Source organism: Natator depressus, chromosome 4, assembly GCF_965152275.1.
Source record: "Natator depressus isolate rNatDep1 chromosome 4, rNatDep2.hap1, whole genome shotgun sequence".
NCBI lineage: Eukaryota > Metazoa > Chordata > Testudines > Cheloniidae > Natator > Natator depressus.
Genome location: NC_134237.1, coordinates 136389843 through 136416009, shown reverse-complemented (window position 1 = coordinate 136416009; position 26167 = coordinate 136389843). Strand labels below are relative to the sequence as shown.

General features: G+C 44.7%; 1 protein-coding gene across 2 annotated transcripts in view; it reads right to left on the bottom strand.

Annotated features, from left to right (window-relative positions):
- SFXN5 (sideroflexin 5) overlaps positions 1 to 26167 on the bottom strand; it is a 168437-nt gene that overhangs the window by 70504 nt on the left and 71766 nt on the right. For both annotated transcript variants that reach the window (XM_074951956.1, XM_074951957.1), the window contains one exon: positions 1511 to 1601. In XM_074951956.1, coding sequence (XP_074808057.1) covers positions 1511 to 1601 — 91 coding nt within the window. The remainder of the gene's footprint in view (positions 1 to 1510; positions 1602 to 26167) is intronic.

Here is a 26167-nt window from a genome sequence, read left to right as displayed (position 1 = left end):
GTCTGTAAGTGATTTGCCCAATATCACACAGGGAATCGGTCAGAGCCAGGATTCTAATTTCAGAGCTCCTGGCTTCCAGTCACATGCATAAACCAGAACACCTCACCACCTCCCCCTCACTCCAGAGGTTATGCTGGATTTTATGGGCTATGGCTGGCCGACCTCTCTCTCCAATGGAACCAAACAGAACAACCCCATATCTGTGATATTAGTCGTTCTTCAAATAGTTAAAAAAAACCCAACAATTTAACCTTTTATTGACCCACTGAGTCCCTAAGTGAAGGTGTCTAAGTCTCATTGACTTTCAGTGGCATTAGGTCCCTAATCTGCTCAGGTGCTTTTGTACATCCCATGGCGGCTATCTGCATCTTTAGGTGCTTAAATACATTTGTAAATCTGCAAATTTTGCAGCCTGGGATTATGTGCAGCAGCCCCTTTTACTGAATTTACAATAACCAGATCATGTTGCAAACAGACTACATTAGTCCTTGCATTCACACATTTTTTCCCTGTCTGCTTTTGGAGTTAATTTTAGTGTCCTCAAAAGCAAGGAGCTGATGGCACTGTCAGACAGTCACCAAACCAGATAGCCTCTTCACATAATATTTGTCATTGCACCTCAGACTTAAACTCCAATGTTCCAGCACTTCTGATTCAGAGCCTCTAGAGGTTGAACAATGACACATTGTGTAGTGGATATTTTAACGTGATTTTGAAACCACCAGGGAGTAGATTAAGACCACCAAACTCATTTCACTTGGGCTCTACACCATGTTTGAACCTAGATCTCCAGAAGCAGGTAGCTACTGTGTTAAGACCAAGGTCTTATTACCTTCATTCATACTGAACACTGGTGTCTAATGGGAGAGGCCAATAGCTACTCCGTTATATATTGGAATATACCGGTCTTAGCCTAGCAGAGTACTGGGGTACCGCAGTCACTGCTTTCAATAATTGCACAGCACGCAAATTCCTGCACTCCAGCCACGGTCCTCAAAACTCACTTCCTGTGTGACTACAAATATGCCCGTTTCATCCTGCTAATGGTTTATGTTATGTCTCAAATATATTGACTAAAACATTTCAGGATAATAACTTCTTGTGAGTACTTCTTGTTAACTCGGATATAATGAAATCTTGGGCCAATAAACACCAAGCCTAGGAATTTATTCAGCCCAGGCTATGGTTACTACCCAAGGAATGAGTGGTCATCTAAACGGTGCAGATTAGAAGAGTCAGAACTCATTCTGCATTGTCCAGTCCTCTCTCTGACAGTCTGAGTGGCCCACACAGGTTATTCCCACTGAAACAGTGAATTTCAATCCTATATTTTATTTAGAATAACAACATCTCAGCCACTCATTGCACATCTTGCAGTGCTGCCAGCTTGGGGTTCAAGCAACAGTATAAATCACAAAGGCAGAAGCTACCCGTGTGCCTCAACCGCATTAAATCCATACTTAGGGCTATCACACACACACAGAGAGTATAGAAGTATATCATTTCTTACCTACAGCAGGGAATGGCACAAACCTCTGGATCAGGAGACGGGTGGCTGGCGTAAACCTGTTTGCTCTCTGAACCAGAACATTAAGGCCCACCTTTAGACAGAGAAATCGAAGAAAGGTAAAAGCATTTAGTTCCAAATAGCGGTGCACGTTCTATGCCCTGCAGTGACTAAGGAGCAGAGACAGAACGAGATGAGAGAGGGAGAGACCTTTGCTTCTAAAATCATTCCAAAGCTAAATCCGTTCTGGTAACCTTATGTGTAGCCCTTCCATTGCTTCCACCCACCCCACATCAGCCCACAATTCCAGCCCTCCACAGCCACCCCCAAAGAAAGAATGGGACCCATTACAGTGTTACTCTTCTAGGTTGTTTCTTCACCATTGCCTTTAACGGAGATGGCCCTATATTGCATTTTTTATCCAGTTGATGGTATTTTCTCAGCCAATCTCACCCCTCCAGCAGAGTTTGGATGGGATTATAGGTTAGCCACATAGAGGATAATGTATAACTGTAACGCCAACGGACCCTAGTTGTCGTCGGCTGGTATCAAACCTGGGACTTCTGGAGCTTAATGCATGAGCCTCTCTCTACTGCATGAGCTAAAAGACAAGTCTTTTAGCCAAGGCTGTAGCAGGCTCATCAATGTCTAGCTGGTCTAGGTGCACTAGAGGGGGACAGAGTGCCACACCAAGCAGGCATGGGTTCCATAACTATACTTTTTCACCCGTTTCCTCCAGCATTTGAATGAGGCAGGGTGCACTGCATTTTTACTACAATCTACAAAAGTAGCTGCACATGTGTAACCCAAAGCAACAATGTGGGTCTTTGCCCAGCTGCTAGGGGGGACAAAACCCTACAGTCTAACAGTGTCGGTTATAGATTAAGGCTGGTAAAAAAAATTCCATCAAAACTTTTTTCCCCCCCCGACAGAAAATTGGGTTCTCATCTAAACACAATTTTATTGCAGAAAGCACCTACTTTCCTCAAAACTTTCTATTTTTCATCTGAAAAGGCCCCAAACCAAAAGGTTTGGCTGTAACCTAAATGGTTTTGACAGTTTCTGATTGAAAGTCTTCACCCAAAAAAGTGCAATGCAAAAAATGTTTAGCCAAAAACGGCTGAAAATTTTTTGGTTCTCAGAGCTTTCAATTTTCTTACGAAATAAATAAATACATGCACAATAAATAAAAAAATCAAAATTATCTGTGGTGGGAAAAAAAAACCCAACATTTTCTGGCCAGGTCAGTTACACAGGCACATGCAGTGTCGTTGTCTTTCTTTGCAAAGATGCTAAAAAACACGATTCCTGTTTAAACAGTGCGTGAGCACAGTTAGGATTTTCACACCCTCAGCACCCTTCCATACCCAAGCAGGTTTCCACTGGGACACTGAATGACACTTCTCCTCCTATGGGGTATTTCCCTGCCAACTCGTCCCTTTCTGCTTTCACTCCCCACCCCACCCACACTTTGGCATCAGTGGCGTTCAAAAAGAGCCATACTACATATTTTTAAAATAATTAGAAACGTGTTTTTTCCCTCCCTCCCCTTCTTCATTCTCAAAAATGGCTGAGCAGCATTAGCTCAAACATTCCAAGTCCTGGAAAATTTAAGCCCCAAAGGTGAAAGCTAAGTTGTGAGCTACTGGAAAAATGGGGGTTTAGAAAGGAAATGCTCAGACAATCCTAACCACGGTTCCTGGTACCGCTATACCTACAATACAGCTACAGTATTTATACATTTGATTCACTGAATCTGCAGAGATGTGATATTTTGTTTAGCTAGCGAACGCCTCTGCTTGGAGCTTTGCAGGATTTGAATGCAAAATGCAGGAGCAGCAGCTTTTGAAAAGAGTTGAGTTGAGTCACTGCTGTGAAGTTACTGGTAATAAAAACCATTTTACTTTCAGATTCAATTTGGTGCCACAGATGAACTCACTCTTCTGTCTGTAACACCCACCCTGCTGTGAATATGAAATTAAATGTTGATATAGATTTAAATCCAATCTCCCCAAATTCTCGACACAAGGTCTAGATTTAAGAAACTAATGAGTGTTTGTTTTTACAGTTTTGAAATTATTTTACCCAATCTGTGAACTCTTTCCTGCAGGTCACAAAGTGGGACCACCGTAAATTGGGAAAGGAGACTGCCCTGCAACACACGGGTATTTTTGATCTCAGATCATTGCAAATAAAAGGGGGGCCAGCAAAGACTTGTTAATGGGTTTTAATTGCGAGGGGCTGGCCAGAGGTATTATGTCCAGTGGGCCAAATGCATCACTAAGGTAACTCAATGCTAATGGAGTTATTCTAGGGGTGAGTATAGTTAATTATTGTTATTTATTTGTATTACCATCCAAGATCAGGCCCCATCTGCAAAGGTATAACAAAGAGACCCTGTACCATATAGTGTACAGTGTTTGCTTAGTAGCTGGAAAGTAACACTGCTTTCCCTCCTGGGTCAACATTTGCCTCTGGCAAACTCTATTTTCCCTTCCTATTTTTTTATGGAGGGTCTTTGCCCCACTTGCCTATTGTCAGCATCCATAATGTGGTCAGCTCAGTGTGGAGAGCAGAGTTTGCAGTGCTGCCAGAACGCTGGATTTTACCATGAATGCCACCACATTTGGTGGGTTTTTTTGAAGTCCCAGCTCCTGGAGTCAAGAGATTATGTAAGAACCTCAGCTCTCACATAAAAAAAAATTCTTGCCCTTCTGGTTGCCGAGAAAGGCTTGAAAACACGACCCTAATGTAACCTGAAGCCAGAACACAAATTTTAAAAAAATCTCCCCAAATTATTATTTTTCAAATCTATTTTTCAGCCAACTGTGATTTTTCTGAGATCTGACGAATGGTTTTTGGGGTTGGCAATGCTGAGTTCGTTCAATAAAGGCCCAATCCTGCTCCCCATCAAATCCATTGGAAAGCTCCCAGTGAGGGCCAGAACTGGGATTTGTGCTCGCCCTGATATCTGTTTCTGAAGTAGCGGAGTAACCATATTAGCGGGTCACCTACCAAGCGGTGTTTTTATTTATTTTTCAGTGGTGGATTTTGACAAAGAAATAGATACTGAGAACCCAGAGAACACTGCCGATCAGACCACAACAGCTCTTCCCCTCTAACTACGAAGGGTTAGGAGGAGACTTACATCGGGGACAGATTATCCAACATCTGCCTGTTGCACGGCTCCTTGCACCTTCCTTTGAAGCATCTGGTGCTAGCCACTGCTGGAGACAAGGAGCCTGGGCTAGATGGACCATGGGTTTGATTCAGTCTGGCAATTCCTATGTTCCAACAATGTTAAGGCTGCATAGGCGCTGACTCCGTGGGTGTTCCAGGTGCTTAGTACCCATTAGCAGCCAGCTCCCCCCTCCTCCCGCCCGCCTGCTGCCCTGCCAATCAGTGCCTCTCCCTCCCTGATCAGTTGTTTCATGGCGTGCAGGAGGCTCTGGGAGGGAGGTGAAGGAGTGGGGACTGGGCACACTGTGGGGAGGGGCCAGAACTGGGCGGGAAGAGGCAGGACGGTGGGGCTTGGGGGAAGAGATGGGTGGGGGCAGGGCTTGGGGTGGAGCGCGGGGTTAAGCACCCCCCGGGCCTGGAGGAAGCCAGCGCCTACAGAAGGCTGAGCTTAATTCTGGCATTTGAACTATCAACCTGCCAGTGTCCACGGAAGGAGATTCAGACCTATGGAAAGGGAACTAAATGAGGCTCACCCATCCTTCACCCTCAAAGTCACCAGCACAAAGCTTCAGAGGGTGCAGCATAAAAGGGGCCAACAGAAGGCACAAAACATAGCTAATAAAAAGGGTGGGTCAAGATAGAAGAAGCAGAACACCCACTTGAGTTCAGATGCAAAGGAGGAAGGAGATCGGGAAGCAGGCAGAGACAAAGGTGGGGAGAGGGTAGGAGAAGAGAGTGAGGACAAGAGAGAGGGAAGGAGTGTGGGTTGGAGCAAAGAGGGAGAAGGGAGGAGGAGTTGGGATCAAGGGGGTATGGGATGAAAGGAAGGAAGGAGAAGGGAAACCATGGAACCAGAACCAGCATTAGAGGAGACTGTGGAAGTAGGGTGAAGGAGAGAGATTGGTTTGGGGCAGAGGGACAGATGTTTCTATTGAACAGAAAAGGAAGTGGTGGGGCAGGAGCACAGGAGGCAAGGTGGGATATGGTGAGAAAGCAGGACAAAAATGCAGGCGTGGGGGAGTCATGCAGGGCATTGAAGGACAAGAATCTTAAACCTGATTTGGTAGGTGACGAAGATCCAGTGGAGGGACTCAAAGAGGGGAGAGACATGGTCCATGCACAACCTGGTCTATGTCCCTATAAGTAAACTAAAGGTAAACAGCCATGTGGCACAGAAGGGGAAGAGGCTTTACTTACGAATGGACATCAACATTAAAAACCCAGCAATCCATGCAAATGGATGCTGCCCCTCACAGAGGCAAGAGTATGCCCATGAGTAATGAGATGCAGCAGGCTGTAGGAGTGGGGCAGAAAGCTGCTCTGGTAGCGATGAAAGAGAAGCCACTGCAGCAACAAGGGGAAATGCTGTAAAGAAGAATCATAGAATCATAGACTTTAAGGTCAGAAGGGACCATTATGATCATCTAGTCTGACCTCCTGCACAATGCAGGCTACAGAATCTCACCCACCCACTCCTGTAACAAACCCCTAACTTATCTCTGAGCTATTGAAGTCCACAAATCATGGTTTAAAGACTTCAAGGTGCAGAGAATCCTCCAGCAAGTGACCTGTGCCCCACGCTGCAGAGGAAGACAAAAAAACCCCAGGGCCTCTGCCAATCTGCCCTGGGGAAAAATTCCTTCCCTACCCCAAATATGGCGATCAGCTAAACCCTGAGCATGCGGGCAAGACTCACCAGCCAGACACCCAGGAAAGAATTCTCTGTAGTTACTCAGATCCCACCCCACCTAACATCCCATCACAGGCCATTTGGCATATCTACCGCTAATAGTCGAAGATCAGTTAATTGCCAAAATTAAGCTATCCCATCGTATCATCTCCTCCATAAACTTATCGAGCTTAATCTTGAAGCCAGATAGGTCTTTTGCCCCCACTGCTTCCCTTGGAAGGCTGTTCCAGAACTTCACTCCTCTGATGGTTAGAAACCTTCGTCTAATTTCAAGTCTAAACTTCCTGATGGACAGTTTATATCCATTTGTTCTTGTGTCCACATTGGTACTGAGCTTAAATAATTCTTCTCCCTCCATGGTATTTATCCCTCTGATATATTTAGAGAGAGCAATCATAGCTCCTCTCAGCCTTCTTTTGGTTAGGCTAAACAAGCCAAGCTCTTTGAGTCTCCTTTCATAAGACAGGTTTTCCATTCCTCGGATCATCCTAGTAGCCCTTCTCTGTACCTGTTTCATGTTTAAGAAGGATGAATTCAAACTGGCAGACCAGTATGCACACAATATTCCAGATGAGGTCTCACCACTGCCTTGTACAACGGTACTAACACCTCCTTATCTCTACTGGAAATACCTCGCCTGATGCATCCCAAGACCGCATTAGCTTTTTTCACAGCCATATCACATTGGCGGCTCATAGTCATCTTGTGATCAACCAATACTCTGAGGTCCTCCTCCTCCACTTCCAAGTGATGCGTCCCCAGTTTATAACAGAAATTCTTGTTATTAATCCCTAAATGCATGACCTTGCACTTTTCACTATTAAATTTCATCCTATTACTTTACTCCAGTTTACAAGGTCATCCAGATCTTCCTGTATGATATCCTGGTCCTTCTCTGTATTGGCAATACCTCCCAGCTTTGTGTTATCCGCAAACTTTATTAGCACATTTCTGCTTTTTGTGCCAAGGTCAGTAATAAAAAGATTAAATAAAATTGGTCCCAAAACTGATCCCTGAGGAACTCCACTAGTAACCTCTTCCAGCCTGACAGTTCACCTTTCAATGTGACCCGCTGTAGTCTCCCCTTTAACCAGTTCCTTATCTACCTTTCAATTTTCATATTGATCCCCATCTTTTCAAATTTAGCTAATAATTCTCCATGTGGAACCGTATCAAATGCCTTACTGAAATTGAGGTAAATTAGATCCACTGCGTTCCCTTTGTCTAAAAAATCTGTTACCTTCTCAAAGAAGGAGATCAGGTTGGTTTGACATGATCTACCTTTTGTAAAGCCATGTTATATTTTGTACCAGTTGACATTGAGGTCAGTGGTCTTAACTACTTTCTCCTTCAAATTTTTTTCCAAGACCTTGCATACTACAGATGTCAAACTAACAGGCCTGTAGTTACCTGGATCACTTTTTTTCCCTTTCTTAAAAATAGGAGCTATGTTAGCAATTCTCCAGTCATATGGTACAACCCCTGAGTTTACAGATTGATTAAAAATTCTTGCTAATGGGCTTGCAATTTCATGTGCCAGTTCCTTTAATATTCTTGGAGGAAGATTATCCGGGCTCCCCGATTTAGTCCCATTAAGCTGTTCAAGTTTGACCTCTACCTTGGATGTGGTAATATCTACCTCCATATCCTCATTCCCATTTGTCATGCTACCATTATCCCTAAGATCCTCATTAGCCTTATTAAAGACTGAGGCAAAGTATTTGTTTAGATATTGGGCCATGCCTAGATTATCCTTAACCTCCACTCCATCCTCAGTGTTAAGCAGTCCCACTTCTTCTTTCTTTGTTTTCTTCTTATTTATATGGCTATAGAACCTTTTACTACTGTTTTTAATTCCCTTTGCAAGGTCCAACTCTACATGGCTTTTGGCCTTTCTCACTTTATCCCTACATGTTCTGACCTCAGTAAATTATCTTTCCTTGCTAATCCCTCCCATCTTCCACTCCTTGTAGGTGTTCTGCTTTTTCTTAATCACCTCTCTGAGATGCTTGCTCATCCAGCTTGGTTTACAACTCCTGCCTAAGAATTTTTCCCCTTTCTTGGGATGCAGGCTTCCGACAACTTCTGCAGCTTTGACTTGAAGTAATCCCAGGCCTCCTCCGCCTTTAGATCGACAAGTTTTTCAGTCCAACCCACTTCCCTAACTAATTTCCTTAATTTTTTTAAAGTTAGCCCTTTCGAAATCAAAAACCCGAGTCACAGATCTATTTTTGTTTATCCTTCCATTCAGTTTGAACTGAATTAGCTCATGATCGGTTGAACCAAGGTTGTCCCCTACAACCATTTCTTCTATGAGGTCCTCACTGCTCACCAAAACCAAATCTAAAATGGCATCCCCTCTTGTCGGTTCAGCAACTACTTGATGAAGGAATCCATCAGCTATCGCATCTAGGAAAATCTGCGCCCTATTATTATTATTACTAGCACTCGTTCTCCGTCTATATCTGGGAAGTTAAAGTCTCCCATGATCACACAATTCCAATTAGTATTTACTTCTTTAAAAACATTAAAGAGGTCTCTATCCACATCCAGATTGGATCCTGGCCGTCTATAGCGCACCCCAAGTACTATTCCAGGGGAGGCTCTAGTAGCTTTCTTCCCCAATGTGATTTTTGCCCAGACACTCTGTCTTATCCGTTCCATCACTTATTTCTTTACAATCTACCTCATCACTGATATACAATTCTACTCCACCACCTTTGCCTTTATTTCGGTCTTTCCTAAACAGCACATACCCTTCAATACCTGTACTCCAGTCATGACTACTATTCCACCATGTTTCTGTTATCCCTAGAATATCTGGTTTCACTTCCTGCACAAGCAGTTCTAGTTCTTCCATTTTGTTACCTAGGCTCCTTGCATTAGTGTACAAACATCTTAATTTTTACTGTTTGGCTTCACTCACATTCTTTACCCGATTGACGTGATTGGAATAACAGAGACTTGGTGGGATAACTCACATGACTGGAGTACTGTCATGGATGGTTATAAACTGTTCAGGAAGGACAGGCAGGGCAGAAAAGGTGGGGGAGTAGCACTGTATGTAAGGGAGCAGTATGACTGCTCAGAGCTCCGGTACAAAACTCCAGAAAAACCTGAGTGTCTCTGGATTAAGTTTAGAAGTGTGAGCAACAAGAGTGATGTAGTGGTGGGAGTCTGCTATAGACCACCAGACCAGGGGGATGAGGTGGATGAGGCTTTCTTCCGGCAACTCGCAGAAGCTACTAGATCGCACGCCCTGGTTCTCATGGGTGACTTTAATTTTCCTGATATTTGCTGGGAGAGCAATACAGCGGTGCACAGACAATCCAGGAAGTTTTTGGAAAGCGTAGGGGACAATTTCCTGGTGCAAGTGCTAGACGAGCCAACTAGGGGGGGAGCTTTTCTTGACCTGCTGCTCACAAACAGGAAAGAATTAGTGGGGAAGCAAAAGTGGACGGAAATCTGGGAGGCAGTGACCATGAGTTGGCTGAGTTCAGGATCCTGACACAGGGAAGAAAGGTAAGCAGCAGGATACGGACCCTGGACTTCAGGAAAGCAGACTTCGACTCCCTCAGGGAGCGGATGGGTAGGATCCCCTGGGGGACTAACATGAAGGGGAAAGGAGTCCAGGAGAGCTGGCTGTATTTCAAGGAATCCCTGTTGAGGTTACAGGGACAAACCATCCCGATGAGTCGAAAGAATAGTAAATATGGCAGGTGACCAGCTTGGCTTAACGGTGAAATCCTAGCGGATCTTAAACATAAAAAAGAAGCTTACAAGAAGTGGAAGGTTGGACATATGACCAGGGAAGAGTATAAAAATATTGCTCGGGCATGTAGGAATGAAATCAGGAGGGCCAAATCGCACCTGGAGCTGCAGCTAGCAAGAGATGTCAAGAGTAACAAGAAGGGTTTCTTCAGGTATGTTGGCAACAAGAAGAAAGCCAAGGAAAGCGTGGGCCCCTTACTGAATGAGGGAGGCAACCTAGTGACAGAGGATGTGGAAAAAGCTAATGTGCTCAATGCTTTTTTTGCCTCTGTCTTCACTAACAAGGACAGCTCCCAGACTGCTGCGCTGGGCATCACAACATGGGGAGTAGATGGCCAGCCCTCTGTGGAGAAAGAGGTGGTTAGGGACTATTTAGAAAAGCTGGACGTGCACAAGTCCATGGGGCCGGACGAGTTGCATCCGAGAGTGCTAAAGGAATTGGCGGATGTGATTGCAGAGCCATTGGCCATTATCTTTGAAAACTCGTGGCGAATGGGGGAAGTCCCAGATGACTGGAAAAAGGCTAATGTAGTGCCAATCTTTAAAAAAGGGAAGAAGGAGGATCATGGGAACTACAGGCCAGTCAGCCTCACCTCAGTCCCCGGAAAAATCATGGAGCAGGTCCTCAAGGAATCAATCCTGAAGCACTTACACGAGAGGAAAGTGATCAGGAACAGTCAGCATGGATTCACCAAGGGTAGGTCATGCCTGACTAATCTAACCGCCTTCTATGATGAGATTACTGGTTCTGTGGATGAAGGCAAAGCAGTCATGTATTGTTTCTTGACTTTAGCAAAGCTTTTGACACGGTCTCCCACAGTATTCTTGTCAGCAAGTTAAAGAAGTATGGGCTGGATGAATGCACTATAAGGTGGGCAGAAAGTTGGCTAGATTGTCGGGCTCAACGGGTAGTGATCAATGGCTCCAGGTCTAGCTGGCAGCCGGTGTCAAGTGGAGTGCCCCAGGGGTCGGTCCTGGGGCCAGTTTTGTTCAATATCTTCATAAATGATCTGGAGGATGGTTTGGATTGCACTCTCAGCAAATTTGCGGATGATACTAAACTGGGAGGAGTGGTAGATACGCTGGAGGGCAGGGATAGGATACAGAGGGACCTGACAAATTGGAGGATTGGGCCAAAAGAAATCTCATGAGGTTCAATAAGGATAAGTGCAGGGTCCTGCACTTAGGATGGAAGAACCCAATGCACAGCTACAGACTAGGGACCGAATGGCTAGGCAGCAGTTCTGCGGAAAAGGACCTAGGGGTGACAGTGGACGAGAAGCTGGATACGAGTCAGCAGTGTGCCCTTGTTGCCAAGAAGGCCAATGGCATTTTGGGATGTATAAGTAGCGGCACAGCCAGCAGATCGAGGGACGTGATTGTTCCCCTCTATTCGACATTGGTGAGGCCTCATCTGGAGTACTGTGTCCAGTTTTGGACCCCACACTACAAGAAGGATGTGGATAAATTGGAGAGAGTCCAGCGAAGGGCAACAAAAATGATTAGGGGTCTGGAACACATGACTTATGAGGAGAGGCTGAGGGAACGGGGATTGTTTAGTCTTCAGAAGAGAAGAATGAGGGGGGATTTGATAGCTACTTTCAACTACCTGAGAGGTGGTTCCAGAGAGGATGGTTCTAGACTATTCTCAGTGGTAGAAGAGGACAGGACAAGGAGTAATGGTCTCAAGTTGCAGTGGGGGAGGTCTAGGTTGGATATTAGGAAAAACTTTTTCACTAGGAGGGTGGTGAAACACTGGAATGCGTTACCTAGGGAGGTGGTAGAATCTCCTTCCTTGGAAGTTTTTAAGGTCAGGCTTGACAAAGCCCTGACTGGGATGATTTGATTGGGGATTGGTCCTGCTTTGAGCAGGGGGTTGGACTAGATGACCTCCTGAGGTCCCTTCCAACCCTGATATTCTATGATTCTATGATTGGGCACAGACATTCTACCACCAATATTACCTATTAGATTGGTATGTACACTGCCCTTCCGCCGTATGTCCATTCTCCTACTCACAGCTGTATTCTTTCTTACTTCTTTTTCTTCCCTCTCAAAGAGAAAATCCGGCACGGAGACTACCTGGACATCTCCCAACCATCTCCTCCGAATTCCTAGTTTAAAGCTCTCTTGATCAGTTGTGCCATCCGCCATCCTAGAAGTCTATTTCCCTCCTTACTCAGGTGCAGTCCATCCCGAGAGAACAGTCATAGAATCACAGAATATCAGGGTTGGAAGGGACCTCAGGAGGTTATCTAGTCCAGCCCCTTGCTCAAAGCAGGACCGATCCCCACTAAATCATCCCAGCCAGGGCTTTGTCAAGCCTGACCTTAAAAACTTCCAAGGAAGGAGATTCTACCACCTCCCTAGGTTCCCTTCATCCACAGAGCCAGTTATCTCGTCATAGAAGGCAATTAGATTAGTCAGGCATGACTTGCCCTTGGTGAATCCATGCTGACTGTTCCTGATCACAGTCCTCTGTCCATGAATGCTTCCCAGTGGCCATACATCCCGAAGCCCTCCTTATAGCACCACTGCCTGAGCCATCTGTTGAGCATCATAATCTTGTCACACCTTTGTTGCCCTTCTCTAGGAACAGGCAGAATCCCACTGAAGATCACCTGAGCCTCCATTTCCTTAAGCATCTTCCCCAGCCTGGCATAGTCTCCCTTGATACGTTCCAGCGAGAATCTGGCCATATCATTTGTTCCCACATGAAGGATAGTCAATGGATTCTTTCCCGCTCCCGTTAGGACCCTCTTCAGCCTCAGGACCACACCCCGTATCTTAGCATCTGGCAGACAGCATACCCTTCTGTTCTCTGGATCAGCTCTTGTTACAGGCCTGTCTATTGTTCTCAGTAATGAGTCCCCAATCATGTAGACCTGCCTTTTCCTGACGATGGTGCGATTCTCCAGTCTATCCCTGTTCCATCTGGCCGCAAGTCCTCTCGATTCCTATTGTCCCTTGCAATCCTCTGCAACCCATCCCATATCCTCCTGGGGCTCATATTCGGTGCTGTTATCTTCATTGGCTCTTGCCCTCTTCCTATAGGACAATCTGCTCTTCTCTTCTTCCTTGCCCTCTCACCTTCAGTGGCCACCTGCTGTGCCCCTTCTTCATTTTCCAACTCCGCAAACCTGTTCCTGAGCTCTATTTCTCCTTCACTGCCCCGTCTTTTCCTCTGCCGGGTTCTCTTAGTCACATGCTTCCACTGTCCACTTTCCTCACCCAGCAGTATCTCCTCAGAGTTCTTTGGTCCTGCTTCCATCTGCAAGTCTGAGCTTTTCCCTTCAGCCTCCTCATGTCTTTGCTCTATCATCCGCTAGAACCCCCTTCTAAACTCAACCAGAGTCTCCACCTGCATCTCCAATCCTCGGATCTTCTCTTCCATCAGCCCTATCAGGTGGCACTTCATGCAGACGAAACTCTTCTCACGTACCTCCTCCAGGATCCTGTACATGCCGCAGCTTCTACATCCAGTCATCTTCAATGTGTCTTACACTGCTTGGGTCACTACCGCTGCTGCCTCTGGTCTGTCATCGCCTTCCCGCCTAAGTCCCGTTAGTCTGGGAAACACAAACCAAACCAAACCAAACCACCACCCCCCACAGCAAAACAAACCCCCAGCGAGCACCACAACACTGCCAGACCACCACACTCTCCCTTCACTAGCCTGTCTGTTCCTCTGCCTGGCTCTCTTAGTCTTCCCCCCAAACTCCCCTTGCAAACTGCCCCCACTCCAACTCCCCTGTTTACAGCTCTGTTTGCTGGCTCCTGTGCCCCTGCAGCTGTCTGGGCCGCGGCCTGACTGGCTGGCTCCCTTTATAGGACCCCGCGTCAGAGAAGCCCCGCCCCCTAATCAGGGCTCAGCTTCTCTCCCAGCACACTGCCCCTACCAGCCTCTCTGAATAAAGAAAGAGGTGCTTGGAGGGAAGAGGCAGCAGGCGGAGATCCTGGAGTTTCCCACACGGTGGTGAGCCTTTGGGTGGCATGGAGGACACGGAGATACCTATCCACAGGGCACCATGCTTGTAGTCATACAGCACATGCCGGGGGGACACAGGCAGTGGGGTACGTGCTGGCACACGAGGCATGGTATGAACACACTCCACCATAGTGTTTTATTGGCTGAACTGCATCAACAAATCTTAAACCAGTACCACTCCTGTGTGTAGACACGTCCTCGGATAAGTCTGGCTGTCCATCTGACAGATACGCTACAGCTCCAGCAGCCGTTATGGGTTGGATGAAGAAAATACTGGGTGAGGGTCTCCGGCCTATGTTATGCAGATGGCCAGACTACATGATCATCACCAGACAGTGGCAGATTCTCCATCACTGACCATTTTAAAATCAAGATTGGATTTTTTTTTTTTAAAAGATCTGCTTGAGGAATGATTGTGGGGAAGTTCTGTGGCCTGTGTTGTATAGGAGGTCGGACTAGCTGAACTCACAGTGGTCCTGTGATGGGGTGTCTACCCTACACAAGGCCTGAGAAGGGAAAAAAAACCAACTAACCCTGTGACAGGCTGCATCTGGAGGACAGTCGGGACGGATACTGTCTAAGGGGTGATGAAGCCTAGCTGCGGGAGGAGCTGGGCTAGGCAGAAAAAGAGGAAGTTGGTGGTATGAAGGGGCAGCAGAAAGGCACCCTGCAGCAAGCCCTAGAGAGGATGGGAGTTGGTAATAGACAAGGAGGAGTTCTAGGAGGAGTGAGGCCTGAGATTCTGCCTGGGAATGTTGTTGTTCCTTTGAGTTTGAAGATGACCACGACATCACTGATTGATTTGGTTTCTCTGAATATGTGAATGGCTGATCAGGCAAATTTTAGCTTTGAACTGTCTCTGGCACACTGAACAAGAGATGCCGCTATGAGTTAGCTGATTAAGAGCGGACAGGCTGCGGACAGGTGAGATTTACACTGCTGGTGCTTCTGCTCTCTCTCAGTAGTTCTCCTCTGCTCATAGACTATAGCTCCAGTATGGATGAGACTTCGCCAGGTAGAAGGATCTTGAGCGAGATCTTCCGACTCTAGCAGGAACCCGGGAGAGGCTGAAGTAGCCAGAGGGAACAGAGAAGATTCTGGCCCCTGGGGTGGGCCAGAAGATGGTGAAGAAAGATAAGAAGGAGTTTGGGGAAGATAGCGACAGGGTCTGGGAGCAAACAGACCGTGGTTGCCAAACACAGGGTGCCTGGGCTGGAACATGGAGCAGTGGGCAGGCCTGGGTTCCCCTAACAGCCCCTGGGAAAGTGGCACGGGCTGGGCAGCAGAGCGGAAGAGCGCCTGAGACAGTTTGTATGGAGAGATTTTGTTACTGAGGAAGGGGAGGACTACAGTGACCTGGCCGGAGGGCCAAGTCATGAAGAGGGAGAAACCTGTCAAATGAACTGGTTAGTCTCTAAGATGCCACAAGTACTCCTTTTCTTTTTTCTTCAGAGAGAGAGAGCGAGCAACTGAAAAAGGGGGCGTGAGACTGGTCAAGAGCTAATCCCCAGACGAGCCCCAGGGAGCTCAGCGGTGAGTAGTGAACCCCAGGACAACCCCGCTCTGGCCTTGGAATTCATGCATCTGTGAATAATGGTCCTTTATGGCCTTAAAATCTACGACCAGTTAGGGAAGGAGAGAAGCAAAGAAATAGGAGCAGGAGCCTTTGGGAGTTTGCTCAGGGCAGGGATCCAGGACTCAGAGCTGCATACTAACATACAATAGAAGTCAAACAGGCAAAGCAAGTTATCACCTGCTCTTAGAATCAGGAGCAGGAGGAAAAACCACTGAGTGACAGAATCCAGGTTCCTGCTAATCTCTAAGGAGGCATGGGGCCACTCTCCCTCCCCTCCCTCGCCCTATTTTGAACTGACCTCCTCCTAGTTCTAAATGTTTCTTTACCGCACTAAGTGGTAGAAAGTCCTGAAGACAGTGGGTGGCCGCCTGCTCCCTCTCACAAACTGATTATTGGCTATAACACCAAATTCACAGGCTGTCAATGCAGCCACGCCACACTACTCACAAATAATTATCGGGAAGAGGGAGTTGGGATTAGAAAACGCCACAGGGGCACTTTGCCTAGACAGGAGACTGAAAAATTGTGTGTGTGTGAGAGTTGGTGTATGATGGGGGATGGCGGCGGGGAAGGAGGAAGGGAAGAAGACTACCTTGCAGAAGATAACAGGGGATATGGTGAGTAAAGGTGGCTACTTCATCACTCTGTGCTTTAGCATTTAAGCAGAGTGCACAAAAGGCAGTTCCTGTCCTGTTATGCTTACACTCCCAACGAGCCAAACACAGAGTAGACAGGAGGTACTTGGAAGCCCAGAGAAGGAAATCACTGGTATGGTGATGTCTTTAGATTTGTTGTTGTGGTATATTATTGACTCTCTTCTTGTGGCCAGCATGGAGGCAGAGAGTCTTTAGGAGGGAGTAAATGAAGAGAGGGAGGTGATCAGGAAGGCGTTCCATTCACAGGACGGAAGCTTGGGGAAAAAACAGACACTCATTTGCGGGAGAAGTGGATGAACATGGCAACAAGGCCCCAGCATTGATGAAGCGGAGTGTGTGCGTGTTGTACTAGGGGTATGTCTACACCACATCTGAGGTCATGGTTCAGGCTCTCCAGCTATTTTAGGGAGCTAGCATGAGCCCCACTAGCACAAGTCTGTGTACCCAGGCTGGGAGGCTGACTCCCAATGCAGTATAGATGTACCCTTAGTGACTAGATCAGAGATGTAGACTGTGGTGGGGTTACGTAAGGCCTTGAAGACAAAGAAGAGACACTTGAACTTGTGGCAGTGCATAAGAGAGAGTCACAGGCCTTCCTACTGAATGATCAATTCATTTCTATTCAAGTGACATTTGTGAAAACCAACTGTTCCTCCCTCTCTGTTCTTATTGCACAGACAGGCTCTAGCATCGAATGTGCATGGACAAACAGCAGGCATCCTGCTAATACCAGTCTGAATCAAAGTTCTGACGAGTACTAGCAGAGTACCAAGTAAAGAAATGAATATTGCTTTCCACTAGCTATAGTGCTGGGACACCATTTCTAGAAATATTCTCTCTAGACTGAGATACTAAGACTTCAGTGATACCCATTCACTGAACAGCATACCTCGAAATACCTCCAAGGAAACCCAGGGTAATGGTGTTAATAATTCTGTAGATACTACTCCTACTCCTGCCATTGACTTGCTGAGTTAATAGCAGGAGAGTTATCTTTCAGATGAGGCATCACACTAAAGTCCTGATATTTTGTATTCACATTTGCTAAACTACTCATGGCATCTTTAAACCTAATTTCCTGGCCAAATTTTAATTAATCTAATTACATTCTGTGGCCCTAAATTCCCCCTCAAGTTTCAATTAAATATTCTGTTCTCCACTCCCTGTACTACACTGGTGTGCCATGCTGCTGCGTGCTGTTAAATAACTGACACATTCCACCTCGCAAGTGGCTGCTCTTCCTTATATGGTTTTTATAGACCCATATTTTCAACTTTAAGACGGGGGAGCTGTGAATGCCCAGTACCTCTGAAATTCACACACTCATCTTATTATTAACTATTTGTATTACCAGAGTGCCTAAGAGCACTTGTGATGGGCCAGGACCCAGCTGAGAAGTCTAAATGTAGTGGATATTTTTGAAAATTTTGGTCTAAATTTCTCAAGTACTTGGTATCCTACAAGTCAAGAGATGCTATATAAATGTAAGTTACGATTACTACCACCATTCAGGGTCTGAGCCTTGGGAATGCGTGCACAGTTTGGAAAGACCAGGGCAGTAAAATACCATCTCTGCTGACAGACATCACCTGCTACACAGTGCTCCCGACCTACAGGCTGCAGGTCACGTCATGCAAGGCTCCTCAAAGATCTCACATTACGAAATCACAGTAGTGACCGCATAATGTTGTAACCTGATGTCCACCATAAGCCTAATATTTTTTGAAACACCTTCAGCTTCCAATTTCTTTTGGGGGAGAAAAATGAAATCCTTCTGTCAGAATTCTGCACTGTGTAGTCTCTAGCCTAGAGGAAAACTTTATGGGAGAGTTTTAGGTTAGTCGAGCAGGGCATTTTTGAGGTAAGGGAGTTTTTGGTTTTGAAAAGGTCTAACATTTTTCTTCACTGTCAGATCTCAAAAAATAGCACAGTCAACAAACTTCTCTTTATTGTATTCCATTAGTGCTGGTGGAGAACTAGGGCCTATTCCAATGCCCAGTGAAGTCAATGGAAAGATTCCCATTTGACTTCAGTGGGTTTTGGATTGGCTCCTTATTGCACAAAACTATTTTTGATGATGCTAGATACAAAAGTTGGGAGTTGCATGGAAATTATAGCCTCAGAGCTCCAGTTCCCAGCACAATTTACAAACTTCTTCACTCCATTTACCGTCTCTGTAGAAACACAGAGAAAAAAATCTTAAACCAAATAAGCTCTGATTCAAGCAGCTTAGCACCTGTACAGAAGCCTCAGTGGAATCTGTAAGATCTGGAAGCCAAACAGTTCTGGCTCAAGGAGTTAAGAAACTTGGTGGATTTCTTTGGGTGTAGCAAGTTACATAAGTTAAATAGCTCTGGTTGTATCTCAGACAGAAGCTACTGCAAGACTGTATAAAACAATTTCCATAGTATTCTTTTCTGTTTCTTTTGAAAGGTGCAAGTTAAATCTTTCTGGAAGTAGCATCACTAAGAACTAGTCTACATGAGAAATTTGCACTGGTATAACTTTAAACAAGTGTTTAAAACACAGTGGAATTAAGGCACTAACCTACAACTTGGGGGACCTGGGTTCAAGCCCTGCTCCGCCACAGACTTCCTGTATGATTTTGGTCAAATCACTTGGCCTCTCCAAACCTCAGTTTCCCCTCTGTACAATGGGGATGACAACACTGACCTGCCTTTCAGGGGTGTTGCGAGGCTAAATCCATTATCGGAGTGCTCAGATATTTCAGGCGATCTCAATACCCAGGATAGATAGAGTTAAACTGGTGCAAAAGGGTTTGTGGACACACTAAATTTCAGTTTAAGAGTGGTTTATTTCAATACAGTTAAGCCTGTTCCAAGTTGACTTAAACTAAATTGAAATAAGTCTCACATACTGAAATAAGCATCCACAAGCCTCTTGCACTGGTTTAACTAGATCCGTTTAAATTCACAACTTAAATTATACTGGTACAACCTTCTCATGTAAACAAGCTCACATTTAACTTCAATGGGATTGCTTTTGTGCTGAAAGTTTAGGCACATGCTTAGGTACCTGGTTGGATCAGGACCTAATCTCCACTCAAAAATCCATTACAGATAATGAAATCCATCTTAAGCAATGTAGCTGCCCTGAGCCTCACAAAAATATGCTACCGGTGAGAGCTGGTCCTTTAATTGATTATGTACAAACCCTTGGATGCTTTAAAGTGATTGTTTAAAATAGTGGGGTGCCTATTAGAGATACAGTCCTTAGTGCAGTCCTTACCATATATAAAAGAGCATGAGAGTTATGCCAAGCATTGGGTCTGAGCATCCCTAAAACTATAGCTCACCTTTGCACATGTGTTAAATAAAGAGTAATTGGTTTCATTACATTTCCAAGGGAAAATGTATTACATCTGATGTCTCAGCCAAATAGACAAGGTAATTAAGAGACTGTGTTTCTCTTCTGTATTATATCCAGACTGTTTTTACATCAAATTCTCCATTATTTTCCTCACCTCTCTTTAGTTTCACTGCTCCCTAGAACACCAGGGTGCTCAGCAGCAGCAAAATCAAGTTGGCCAGCCTCCACCGTGCATATTAAAAGTCAGCATTTGGGGGGAAGGGAGGGAAAAGTACCAATTATACCACCATAAAATTACAGTGTTGTTAAAAGACAAATGTTTCCATGTGAACAATGACTGGCACATTAAAATGTTTATGTAACATGATGCCCCTTGGTGTGTCATCGGCAGCAGGGACTGAACCTAGGTCCTCTGGATCTAAAAGCATAAGCCTCTACTGCATGAGCTAAAAGACTCAGCTGTCAAAGCTGTCGCTAGGGAACAAGATGACTGCCTTCTTACGCACCTATCTCCAGCATGAAGGAAAAAGAACTGCATAATCATGGGGGACTTCAGTTTGAGAGTAACATATGCTGGAGGTCTCGTGCTGCCAGGACTAAAACATTCTTGGAATTTCTAAACCTTATAGATGTCAATTTCCTAACACATTCCAAAAGTATTGACACCAACCAGGTGGAATTCTTTATTAGACCTTGTCCTAATGGATAAAGAGGAAATGATCACAGAACTAAAAATTAATGGGCTCTTAGCTACAAGAGATCATGCCTTGATCACACTTATAATGTGTAAACAAAATAAAGTCCAGATCACTAATATATATATATACTTGGTGCTTTAATAGGGCCAATTTCACAAAGCTGAAAACAATTATAAGCTAAATAAGGTGGGAGGAAGAATTTAATCAGAAAATATGAATGATAATTGGGAATCATTTCAGAACACCTTAGTAGATGACTAAAATGCCACAATCCCACAACTGAGGGAGAAACCATGCTGGTTAAAAAAATAACCTGGTTTACAGGGGAAGTGAAGGCAGCTATAAAAAAATAATATATAACAAATGGAAGAAGGGGAAATTAATAGTAATGAATATAAATCATGAATTAGGAATTGTGGAAATTTGATAAGGGAAGCAAAGGAACACAAGGAGAAATCTATGACCAGCAGCATTAAGAAGAAAGAGTTTTTAAAATATATAAGGAACAGAAAACAATCCTGACAATGGTATTGGTCAATTACTAAATGGAAAAGGTAGACTTATCAATCATAATGCACAAAAGGCAGAAGTGTTCAATAAATACTTCTGTTCGGTATTTGGGAGAAAAACAGATGACCTAATCTCATCAGACAGTGATGATAACACTCTTTCCATTCCCCTAGTACCTCTGGAGGATGTTAAAAAGAAACTACTAAAGCTGCACATTTTAAAATTAGCATGTCCAAATAAATTACATTCAAGAGTTTTACAAGAGCTGGCTAAGGAACTTGCTGAACTGTTAATGCTGATTTTCAATAAGTCTTGGAGCAGGGCGAAAGTTCCAGAAGACTGGAAGAATGCTCATATTGTGCCAATTATTAAAAAAGGGTAAATGGGAAGACCTGGGCAATTATAGTCCTTATCAGCTGGACATCAATCCCAGGCAAAATAATGGAGCAGCTGATATGGGACTCAATTAACAAAGAAGCAAAGCAGGTTAATGTAATTAATGCAAATCAAAATGGGTTTTTGGAGAAGAGATCCTGTCAGACTAACTTCATATCTTTTTTTCTACAGCTTTTGACTTAGTACCATGTGACATTTTGATTAAACACCTAGAACAATAGAATATTAACATGGCACACATTAAATGGATTAAAAACTGGCTAACCCATAGGTTTCAAAATGTAATTATAAGTGGGGAATCATTGTGAAGCAGGTGTGTTTCCAGTGAGTCCTGCAAGAATCAGTTCTTGGACCTACACTATTTAAGATTTTTATCAATGACCTTGAAGACACCATAAAATTATCACTGATAGAGTTTGCAGATGACACAAAAATTGGGGAAGTGGTAAATAATGAACAGGACAGGTCATTGATACAGAGCAATCTGGATTACTTGATACACTAGGTGCAAGCAAATAATGAATTTTAATATGGCTAAATGTAAATGTATACATCTAGGAACAAACAACATAGACCATACGTACATAATGGGAGAGGACTCTACCCTGGGAAGCAGTGACTCTGAAAAAGTTTTGGGGCTATGGTGGATAATCAGCTGAACATGAGCTCCCAGTGTGATTCTGTGGCCATAAGGGCTAATGCGATCCTGGGATGCATAAACAGGGGATTCTCAAGTTGGAGTAGAGAGGTTATTTTACTTCGGTATTTGGCACAGGTATTACTGCTGCTGGAATACTGTGTCCAGTTCTGGTGCCCACAATTCAAGAAGGATGTTGATAAATTGGAGAGGGGTCAGAGAAGAGCCACGAGAATAAATAAAGGACTAGAAAACATGCCTTATAGTGACAGAATCAAGAATTCAATCTATTTAACTTAACAAAGAGTAGGTTAAGGGATGACTTGATCACAGTATATAAGTACCTACATGGGGAATAAATATTTAATAATGGGCCTTTCAATCCAGCAGAGAAAGATATAACATGCTCCAATAGCTGCAAGTTGAAGCTCGACAAATTCAGATTGGAAATAAGGTGTACATATTTAACAGTGAGGGCAATTAACCAAGGGTCGTAGTGGATTCTCTATATCTGACCATTTTTAAATCAAGAACAGATGTTTTTCTAAAAGATCTAGGAACTACTGTGGGGAAGTTCTCTGGCCTGTGCTATACAGGTCAGACTATAAAAGGCTGTAGCAGACTCAACCCTCTATGTGATCCAGCCACTGGAGGCATCAGGTACCCCAGGTCTTACACCTAGGCCCACTGAATGGGAGCCTTATCTTCTGTGCCACCAAGCTGTAAGGGGTGAGAAGGAAATTGCTTCTAATACCCCGCCACCAGAAGCTACACGCATTGACTAACAGCAAACTGCTGACTGGACACCACTGGGTGTTCCTGTCCCATCTGAGCAACTAACTGATAGGTCTGTTGCTGCCCAGACTCTGGAGGCCAAGTTCCTGCTCCCTTGCCTGGCTCCTGCTCCTTGTCCCAGCTACCATGTGTCATCCCTGTTCCTGCTATCATGCCTTGCCCCTTCCTGCTACCTACCATGCCTTGTCCCTGATTCTGTTACCATGCCTTTTTCCTGCTTCCTTGCCCTGACCTCAGTTGCTGACTCTAGTTTTACCCTTGGTGTGACCACAACCCTGACTTTACTCCTGCTCCAACCATTAGTTCAGACAGCCCATGCTACAGGCCCTGACAGCTTGCTCAGGCCAACCTTGATCTCGTTCAGGACTCATTGTTGACTCCTGGACTTGGCATGGACACTGCTGGGGGTCCCACCTCGCCATCACCCCAGGGTTCTATCAGGTCTCAGGAGCAGATTGCTGGCCTTCAGGCAGAAAACCAGAAAAGGAGAGACCAAGTACTACAGGTTTCAGAGTAGCAGCCGTGTTAGTCTGTGTCCGCAAAAAGAAAAGGAGGACTTGTGGCACCTTAGAGACTAACATCCGATGAAGTGAGCTGTAGCTCACGAAAGCTTATGCTCAAATAAATTGGTTAGTCTCTAAGGTGCCACAAGTCCTCCTTTTCTTTTTGCAAGTACAACAGTTGCAGACAGGAAATCGATTCTTGCAGGAGCAAGCTGCAGCACTCTGAATGGTTGTGGGTAGCCCTTTGGCTTCTCTTACGACACCGGCCCCAGAGTTCTTTTGCCAGAGAAATGATGGTACCGGCATAAGTTTCATGGGTTCGGTACCCAATGCAGACTTCTGTTTATGCTCTAGCCCCAGGAACATGCCAGATATCAAGTTAAGATGGGCCTGCTTACTGGGGAGGCCCTGGTGTGGGCCTCTCCCTTTCTAGAAGAGAATCATTCGGCATTGACCAAGTGGGACTCTTTCTTACAACCCTAAGCATTTGCCAATATTTTTGATGACCCTCTCTGGGCGGCATTACTCCTGCTTGCTGAATTTGCTTCATTGCTGACTCTGGCTTTGACCATTGGCATATGACCCTGATCCTGACTTGAATCCTGGCTCCAACAACCACTAGCTCAGACAGCCCATGTTACAGGCCCTGACAGGAGGAGACAGACTGCTACAATGGGTAAGCATGGGTCACATTTATATGCAGTTTTATTTATTATAGTCCGAACAGAAACACACCCTCCCTGCCCTTCCCTTTTCCCCCGCAACATCCACTTAAGATTGCAAAGCGATAAATGCATTGTTATCTGTCACTTAATTTCAAAACCCAAGCACTTAGAAGAATATAAATGAACAGTTACAGAAAACACAGATCTTATGCTGCCCACACAACAAAGACACACATTAGTCTTATACACTACAAACAACAGCATATGGATTTTTTTCCCTTCAGTTTTTAAGATGGAGAAATTCACAATAACCCTGCAGTCAACAGAGGGCAACATGCTCAAGCAAACATATGCTCAGTCCCATGATTCCTAGCTGATGATTGGATTTACTTCCAGCTTTTCTTGGAAATTCAGTCTGTACCCATGGGAAAGTATGGTCAATAGCAACCTTACAGACATTATTTTCCATGCACAAAAAGGGATTTAATCCCAACTATAACTGGAAATTGGAATGCAGTCTTAACTATGGAGTCACCACCGATGCCTTCATGTGGAATTACATATACCATACACACATCATCATACAGGGCTTAATTCTGATCTCATTTACACCAGGTTCTCATCACTATAACTTACTGACCATCCTGGTGTGAGATCAGAATGATGCCAACAATATCACACAGCCCCTCTGGGGTGCAGGGCAACAGGTAGACAACTAACCAGCTGAGCAATAAGCTAAACAGCACATTGCACAGTTGGGAGAGGTCAGAAATTTAGCCAAAGGACCTGGAAAAAGCCCCTACTCTTCTGAGAAATCCCGTGGGATCTTTACATAAAGCAGGCAGGGCCTTGGTTTTGAAGGCTTGTCCAAAAGATCCTCCTACATACCGTACTGATTGGAACTCCATTTATCTACATTTGATGATCCTGGAAGGCTTTGAACCTCTGGTTGTAAGGAACTTAAGTGTTTCAAATTGGATGCTTAAAGGCCAGATCCAAAATCTCCTGAAATCAATAAAAAGAGTCCTATTGACTTCAAAAAGAAAAGGAGTACTTGTGGCACCTTAGAGACTAACCAATGGACTACAAGCCGTCAAGAACACTATCCCTGATAATGTCACGGCTAACCTGGTGTAAATTGGTTAGTCTCTAAGGTGCCACAAGTACTCCTTTTCTTTTTGCGAATACAGACTAACACGGCTGTTACTCTGAAACCTATTGACTTCAGTGCACTTTGGATTGGGGTCTAAATCACTAAAGTTAACCCTCTCAGAATCTTATTTATATACAGCAGATTTTTGCTACCCTTTATTTTACTGCTAATAATTGATGCAAGCTAGGTATGATAGTGTTATCCCACACCACCTCTGATCCTTCCACTTAAGAGAGAGATACACTCAATGTAACATCCCTGAAGATAATTTCTTTGCTTGTTTATTGTCCTCAACCTCATTACCTTACATTTCTCCACACTGAGTTACCAAGGTTGTCTGCTCACTTCTTATTCTTTTTCAATCTTCCCACTGAAGCTGGTCATAAAATTTCCTTCTGCAGGAAATTCTGAATATTTTTGTTCTATATTGGAACAAAGTCAAAATTTATAGGACCGTCATTTTCAAAATGTATCGGCTAGAGATCTGCTGGCGTATTCTGGAGTTCTAAACCGGATTGAGGCTGACTAACATTCCCTATTCTCCTGATGGTCATTGGATTCCTTGCTCATCTGATCTGACATGCATCTGATTTCCTCCCCTAGAAAATGTATGTCTCATTGCTGCGCCAGTCCCCCTTCCTGCTCTGAGAACACCAAAGCAAAGAATGAATTTAAGTATTATTTCAGTGATGTCTTTTTCTTTCACCAAGTTCCCCTTACACCTCCTAGAGAGCCCAATGTTTTCTTTTTGGAACTCTTGCTCATTAGAGGCTGGAAGGGGTAAAGCCTCAGCTGGAGTAAACTGATGATTTGGAGCTGCACTGGAGCTACAGTGATTAACACCAGCTGAGGGGTTGGTGCAATAAAGTATATAATTGATCTTATTCTATTGTACCCTACAAGGCTCCTTTGGTTTAGTGGATTGCACACAGGACTGGGAGCCAAAACTTCTGGGTTCTATTCCAGGGATTCTCAAACTTCATTGCACCGCGACCCCCTTCTGACAACAAAAATTACTACAAGACCCCAGGAGGGCGAACTGAAGCCTGAGTCTGCCCGAGCTCCACCACCCCAGGTGGCGGGGGGTGGGCAAAGTCAAACCTTAAGGGCTT